Source organism: Pteropus vampyrus, unplaced genomic scaffold (assembly GCF_000151845.1).
Source record: "Pteropus vampyrus isolate Shadow unplaced genomic scaffold, Pvam_2.0 Scaffold72, whole genome shotgun sequence".
In the NCBI taxonomy this organism is placed as follows: domain Eukaryota; kingdom Metazoa; phylum Chordata; class Mammalia; order Chiroptera; family Pteropodidae; genus Pteropus; species Pteropus vampyrus.
In genome coordinates, this window is record NW_011888853.1 from 1164322 (window position 1) to 1171853 (window position 7532).

At 51.2% G+C, this 7532-nt stretch overlaps 2 protein-coding genes across 5 annotated transcripts in view; both read left to right on the forward strand.

Annotated features, from left to right (window-relative positions):
* Positions 1–4365, forward strand: part of RPL38 (ribosomal protein L38) — a 5516-nt gene extending 1151 nt beyond the window's left edge. For 2 of the 4 annotated variants that reach the window (XM_011361882.1, XM_011361883.2), the window contains exons 2-5: positions 415–448; positions 576–636; positions 3488–3610; positions 4291–4365. In XM_011361882.1, the coding sequence (XP_011360184.1) occupies positions 446–448; positions 576–636; positions 3488–3610; positions 4291–4316 (213 nt within the window). In that variant the 5' untranslated portion in view covers positions 415–445 and the 3' untranslated portion in view covers positions 4317–4365. Of the gene's footprint in view, positions 1–71; positions 245–414; positions 449–575; positions 637–3487; positions 3611–4290 lie in introns of those variants that run through there. The other 2 variants (XM_011361880.2, XM_011361881.2) reach the window with 2 other exon arrangements.
* A 1310-nt stretch (positions 4366–5675) lies between these two features.
* The window catches only part of LOC111741045 (protein tweety homolog 2-like), a 10013-nt gene continuing 8156 nt past the window's right edge, over positions 5676–7532 (forward strand). The window contains exon 1 of the mRNA XM_023531610.1: positions 5676–5687. Coding sequence (XP_023387378.1) covers positions 5676–5687 — 12 coding nt within the window. The remainder of the gene's footprint in view (positions 5688–7532) is intronic.

The following is a 7532-nucleotide window of genomic DNA, read 5'->3' on the forward strand; positions in this document are numbered from 1 at the left end:
TTGCCCATCACGTTGGTGGAGCTGCAGTACTAATCTAGGCCAAAAGGGGGCAGAAGTGCTGCTTTGGAAAGGGCAAACGCCTACATCGTTCTTGACCCTTTGCAGACACCGTACCCAGCTTTTTCCGGGGGAGGGTTTAACTGTCCGGAAACGGAAGTCTCGTTCTTTTTCATCCTCCTGGCTTCTTGTCGCTTGCTGTGAGTGTCTCTGGGGCGGGATGCAGGGAATAGAGGGGTAATCCGAGGTAATCCACGGCCGGGTGGAATCTGCGGACCCCCGGGCTGGGTCGAGCGTGTGGGGAAGGAGGATGGAGTGCGATGGGGCCCGCATTTCGGGGGGGAGTGAGGAGGGGAAGCGGGGGTCGCCGCTAGTCCCCGCGCGCCCTGTCGACGCTGACGTTTGTCTTCCCCGCAGGTACCGGCGCGCGCCCTCCGCCCTCATAGCCATGGTGAGTACGACCCCTGCCCGGGGAGGCGCGGGGCGAAGGCGCTTTCGAGAGGGTCTCCGGGGCCCGGTGGGCTTGATTGTCGCCCGAAAAAGTCTGCAGTTTATTCCTCGCTTCTTTTGTCTTGTAGCCTCGCAAAATTGAGGAGATCAAGGACTTCCTGCTCACAGCCAGACGAAAAGATGCCAAATGTAAGTGACCGCGGCGAGGGCGCAGATGCGTGATAACGACCGCGTTTGCGTGGAGCGGGCCCCGCGCCCGTGCTGCTGCGGGAGCGCAGTGTCAGGAAACGGGAGGCTGTTCCAGCATGTGCCTGGCGGTCTGGGAGCAGTGATGTTATATTTCCCACGAGAAAAAACGTGGTTGGCCAATATGTCAGCTTCTTTAGCTAAACGTGAACATTTTAAAAACCCGCCTTGAGATCATTTTTGTTTCATTGTGTTTTTGGTTTGCCGCTCTGAACAGAAGCCTTTACTGGGTGAAAGTCTGAAACCGCGTGTCCCATAAACCGAGTTAGTGCTGTGAGTTCAGTTCTGGACCTGTAGTGGCCTGAGAACAGACCCTACTCACAATGACCTTTATTTACTGAGTAATTTCATCAAAACGTAAAACCACAAGCTTTTGATTGATATGTGCTGGCCCCTGGTGCCCACGCATTCTCATTTTTAATATCCGTTGTGAGAAGGAATTCTGTTATCCCTTTCTTCCAGTTGGAGGAGGATTGGGAACTTGTGCTTGGTACAAGATAAATCTTGAATACATTTAACTCCGTCATCTTCTACATCAGATACTCCTTAACGTGTCCGTTCGCACTCACTTTTGTCCTAAAGAGAACATCAGGTCATTTGTGAAGTGAGCAGGGTCAGACTGATGTATTAACGTGGGCTGAGACACTGACCATCTCATGCTCTGTGTCAATGACAGAATGGTGTATAGAGAGGGCCTCTTGGTTGGTTCATGGGGACAGGAAAGGTTATATTTGTGTCCCTGTTACCTGAAACAGACTGTTGTCGTTGATCCTCTGGTGCTGTATGAAACGGTGACCACCTTTAGGAACAAATAGCATCTGATGGGACTGTCTGCCCTCTCTGATGGTTGTGGGGACCTCAGGTGACAGCATGCTTGTGTTGATGTGCTGTCATGCTATAAACAGGAGAGCTTCACGTTGGTTTTAGTTAAAACCAGGGAATTTGGGGTCACTGCCTGGTTCAAATCTCAGGTCTATCAGTAGGGAGCTGTCAGCAAGTTAAACATGACACTACCGATTCCTTGTGTTGACAGTGGGTGGTGACAGTATCTGTCTCATGAGATTGGTGCAAGGCTCACATCAGATGATCCGTTAGAGACCTCAGTACATTGAAGAGATGGCATTATATTCAGTTCATTGCAGTTTAATTATTTGGGAGCCCAGTTTTAGTGTCCTAGGGTGGAGTCATGGTGCCCTGGACATAATAGGATGTTGAGCAAGCGTTAATAATTTTGTTTTCAATTCTAAAATGCACATAACAGAGTTTACCGTTTTAAGCATACAGTTCGCTGGTATTAAATGCATTCACATTGCATCTCCAGAACTCGATCTTGCAAAACTGACACTCTGTGACTGTAAGCAGTAACTCCCCGTTCTCTCCCTCCAGCCCCTGGCAACCAGCCTTGTACTTTTCTTTATCGATTTGACAATTCTAGGAGCCTCATAAGTGAAATCATAGAATATTAGTTCTTTTGTGACTGGCTTGTTCATTTAGCGTAATGCCCTCAGCGTCCATCCGTGCTGTAGCATACGGACAGACCGCGTTTTGATTATCCAGTCATCTGTCGATGGGCGTTCGAGTAGATCCCACTCTTTGGCCATCGTGAATGGTGTTGCTGTGGACGTGGGGGTACCCGTACTTCTGGTCCCTGCTTTCAGTTCTTGGGCCTTATACCCCTAAGTGGAATTAGTGCACAATATGATAGTGTTGAGTGAACATTTTCCAAGAGCTCCACATACCTTACAAGCGTTCGTCTTAGTTTGTAGCTGCACAGCAGCTGCCGGGGACCGTGCAGCGTGCTTAGCTTTAAGAGGAATGTTAAGATGGCAGAATAGGTTGGCTTGAATGAATATTCGGGTTTCTGGGTTTATTAAAACGTGAGCAAGGCGGCCAGTGCCTCGCGCAGGCTCGGAGCTCCCGTGCCGCTTCCTGTGCCCCGCCTCGTCCCGTAACGGTTCCTGCACGGAGCCGCAGGCTGTGAGTACGCGGCACTTTGTGCTGCTGCCGTGAGGTGCTAAGCGCGTGTGTGTCTGGTCAGGTACTCGGGTTGAGCCCTGGAACCCACGGTCGCTCCTTAGTGACCTGATTCTTAATTGACACTCCAGTGCTTTTACAATGACGAGTTCGGGGCAGCAGGGGGTCAGGTCCAGCTGTTTTTTAAAAAGTTGGAATGAGAGGGTTGGTAGATGCACGAAATGACCAGCTTACGGAGAAGCAGACGGCAGTGCCCTGACGCTCGTCCATAACCAGATGGTTGCAGAATTTCACACCCCGCACTATTGAATTTGAGGTGCGCCTGGGGACCTTGATTGTCTGAGCTGCGATCCTGAACCCAGAAAATGGATTCCATAGATGTTTTAGGAGACACTCGTCATCTCGTATGCAGAAGACTGATTTCTAGGAGTGTGGGAAAGTTCTCCATCCCAGCAGATGTCCCGTCTCCTTATTTTATGAACTGTTTCCATTCCTTTTTAAAAACATAAGATGCATACAGAATGTTCTAGGATGTGTTCAGTGTACCCATACCATGTACCTTAAATACAAACAAATCAGTTAAGCCCCAGACTCTTGCACGTTAATATAAGGGAGGCGTAGGTTTCTGGCGCGGTTGTTAAGTACTAAGATCCTGGGGGGGGTCTTGTTTTCCGTGTCGAGGGGGCAGTACAGGGAGGCAGGTGCGGCTGTCAGTGGTTGCAGTCAGAAGTGCCACTTTCTCCGTAAGTGTAAAGCAGGTGAACTGTGTCATATCTTTTCTGTGATACAATTAAATTACGGATTCTGGTCTCTTTGGTAGCTGTCAAGATCAAGAAAAATAAGGATAACGTGAAGTTTAAAGTTCGGTGCAGCCGATACCTTTACACCTTGGTCATCACAGACAAAGAGAAGGCCGAGAAACTGAAGCAGTCCCTGCCCCCCGGTGAGTGACGTGGAAACCCCAGGTGGCGGGGGAGGGCGAGCCAAGAATTTGGGAGGTGTATGTGTCACCATCTTGTTTCTTGCGTTGTCCCCAAATTGAGTAAAGTCCACTTCGCGGTCTGAGCATCAGCTCCTGCTGGCAGCAGTGCAGGGGGTGGTGAGCACGGCCTGCAGCAGACACCCTTCCCCGGGCCCAAGGAAGTGAGCCCACCCTTCTCTGCTTTTCCAGTGCAGAATAGTAAGGTGAAGCTTCTGTGTGTAACTCGCTTCATTCCCACTAGGCGAGGACTGGTTTCGATGCTCCCCATTTTTGCAGGTTGGACCACTGATTGAATAGAATAGACCTTGAGCATAGGCTCACCAAAGGGCCCATCCCAGCGGTAGGTGGGGGGAGAGCCGGGGAGGAAGCTGCCCGGGGCCACAAAGTGGGCACCTGTCAGCAACAAAAACGCTCAGCTTTGTGAGAACTAAGTGGGAACTCTCTAAAGGCTGAAAGAAGGGCTTTGGGAGGGTTTTTCGTTCTATCAAACACTAACTTAATATTTTAAGCAAAACCTCCCTGGTAGGCTTTGTTTTTGAGCTTTGTGAGCCCTATTGGACTTAAGCACAAAATCCAGACAGGCAACAGTAACTCAAAATATATCTTCTGGGTGACTCGCTTTTATATCTTACTTCTCCTAGGTTTGGCAGTGAAGGAGCTGAAATGAACCAGACATGCTGATCTGAACTGCATTAAAATTTTTAAAAATCTTAAAAGTGTCTTTTGTCTTTGAGGACGGGCAGGGAAGTGTTACTGGGTGGTGGCTTCTGCTGGGAATGGGATGGAGGTCCCGGTTGCGACCTCCTGCGTCCCTCATCTTGGGCCGTGGACAAATAAAACTATGCTTTTTTTTTTTTTTTTTCTTTAGCCTAAGTTTGAAAATAGATAGAAGAGCCAGATGTTTGTGGAAGTAAGCCAGTATGCACTCGGGAGATTTAAAAGTCCCTTAGGTAAAATGCGCTCCCTGGTAAAGAAAATGATAGTTAAAAGGAGTTGATTAGCCTTCTGATAAGAGCTGCAAGCAAAGCCAGCCAGCCTGGGGACGTGGTGCTTTTGTGTCCCCCATGGCGTGTTCCTTGCTGCAGGGGTAGTCATAAGGGTTGGCTTTTTTAATTCTAGGACACTCCCGTGTTCCTGATAAAGGAGTTTGGAACAGGGCGGGGTGCAGTGAGACGGATGAGGTAAAGGGACAAATTAGACCAAGGGCTCAGACCGGAACTTTCAAGCTGAGAACAGATGAGCAGATGGTAGCCTAGCAAAGTGGGCCAGGCATTCCAAGGAAGAGGGAACATCCCGAAACGGGAAAGGAGACCTTGGAACTGAAAGACCAGTCTAAAATCACATCTAAAGAGAAGAGCTGGGTTTCTGCCAGAGGCAGTGGGATAGATAGATATGGTCCCTGGGGTGGCGTCTGAGGCGGCCATAAAGGCCCACATCCCAGCGTGAGTGGCAGGTTAGGTCTCAGGCCTGATGGGGGTTAAATCCTGGTTCTGCCACTTGCTGTCCTGCATGATGTTAAGAAATTGCCTCACTTCCGTGCACCAGTTATCCTCCCGGGAGGACTCCAAACCCTCACTATGGGAGTCACCAAGGAAAACAGGCAAACAGATGGGAAAGAGCTTAGATCAAGATCCATGGCCCCAGCTGTCTCCCTGCTCAGTGGCAGGGCTGTTCACCTACACACATCCATCCCCTGCTCCCCTCAGGACAGGCACAGCATTGTCCTGGTGGCAGGGCAGTTGGCCAGGTGCCATGTGATGCACACATCTGAAGCAGAGACAAAAGGCTCACTGAGCCTGAAACAAAGATCCTCCCACATGTGGCATGCCCAGCACAGGCTGGGCTCCTAGGCCCTTGGCAAGGAAGTGTTCCAAGATTGCATCCCAACACTGCCTCGATTTCCACGGGCTATGGCAACTAACCATATCAATACTTACTTCAGTGGTTTATTGTAAGGGTTCAATGAGCTAATTTTCAAAGGACTTGGCACAGCAAATTTGGGAGATGGAGATGGAGTCATGTCAGAATGGGCCACAAGGTGGCGACATACTACACCAAATGAGCAGTCTACCGGGACAGTCTGCGAATGGGGATAAAATCCACTTCCAAGTAACTAAGTGCCTGAGACCACTAGTTAAAAAGTTTTTTTCTATAAGACTTTTAAGGATGAAGGTCGTTTTTTAATCTGGCTATGAGAGATGAGTTTTCTTTCCTCTGGGAGGGGTCCACGGGTGCTCAATAACTGTCCACAAACTCCAATGGGGGACCTTCAGTCTTCCCCATTCTTTCAATGCTCAATTCCCAGGAGGAGGGGGGTGGTGTACCACTGGGGCTTCCTTTGTCCCAGCACATTGTCCAGAGACTAGCCCCAGCTCCTAGGAGACAAGCCCCGTGTCTAGAGAAGGCATCCTTTCATGCCGAGGTTCTCAGCCCTGGCTTGTGCCTTGGAGTCATTTGTGGCACTTTTTTGAATTTTTGCTATGGCAGCCAAGGCTGATTGCAGAGATTCTGATGAAGCTGGTTTAAGGCACAGGTCTATTTTAAAGCCCTCGGGTGGCCGGGCTGACCACTGCCTTGCTGAGTCAGCTTGTCAGCCTGGGTGAGCTTGTTTTGGCTGTGCCAGGTGGGAGGCGAGGTGTGGGCCACAGTTGCTGCTTTGGAAAGGACAGGAATGCTGTTCCCACCCTAACTCCCAAGGAGTCCCTGGGAGCTCTGTTCTGTTCAGCCTCTGGCTCACCTGTCTAGGTCAGCAGGCCTCTGGTGAAGCAGCTAGAATGCTCACTCACCGTCTAGCTGGATGCAGACAAGCCCACCAGGAGGAGAGGCCCAGACCACAGGGCGAGACTCCCTCCCCCGGCCCCTGGCTCTCTGACAGAGCGTGGTGCCCCCGTGGGCCATCCACGTGCGTTTGTGGGTGTTTCCGGGACTCGCGTCCACGCGAGTTTGCAGGCATTTCCAGGACTCCTGGAGCCAGGAACCTGGAACTCTCTCCCAGGTCTCCTGTGTCACTGGTGTCTGCTCCCGTCGCTACCGCCCCTCAGACTGGCTTCAGGCGCTGTGTCTCCAAGCCAAGTCTGATCTTATCACAACCCCTTAACTCCTCCACTCCCATCTCCCCAGCCCCATACGGCCCTCGACCTGTCTCTGCCTGTCCCACGTTATGGGTCACCCCATGCTGTTAGCAGCTGCAGAACCGGCCCTATCACGCCCCAAGCCTCTGCAGGCGCTCTGAGGACTCAAGGAAAGTTCCCGCGAGGTTTGATCTGATCTGCGGCTGCCGGGACCAGCTTCCTGTCCGCTGACCCTGCTCTGATATTGCTTTTCCAAAGCGTCCCTAACGTGGCCAGGTTTACTTCCTTATGTGTGAACTGTTGCCATCTGCCCGCTGAAGGGCCATAAACCCCAGGCAGGGGTTTCCGTCTGTTTGTTCACTGATAGATCAGTGCCTGGCACGTAGTAGGTGCTCGGTAAATACGTGTTGCTGACGGCCTGGCGTCCCCTCCCCTCTGGATGGCTCCAGGAGCCCTTCCTCCAGGTGGCCCGCCCTGTTCCGCCCGCTTGCCACGCTGCTTTCCTCAGATCCTAGTGCTCCCTGGGGGGCTGCTACTGAACGTCGCTCCCTTCTGTCCCCAGTATGTTTATTGCCCTCTAAAAACCTCAGGAACGGCCACCCTCGCTTCTCTCATACTACGACTGCCAGCTGCACTCACTGACACTTTATATCCTTGATTTGATAATAAGTAATTAATGAGAAGCCCGGGGACTTAGAGACTGCTGTTAAGAAAGAGATTTAGGAGCGTCCTGGGGGCTGTTTTCACTTCTCCTTCCGCTTCTTTCGCCAGTGGGGCAAGGACAGATCCCAGAACGCAAAGGGGTGGGCGGG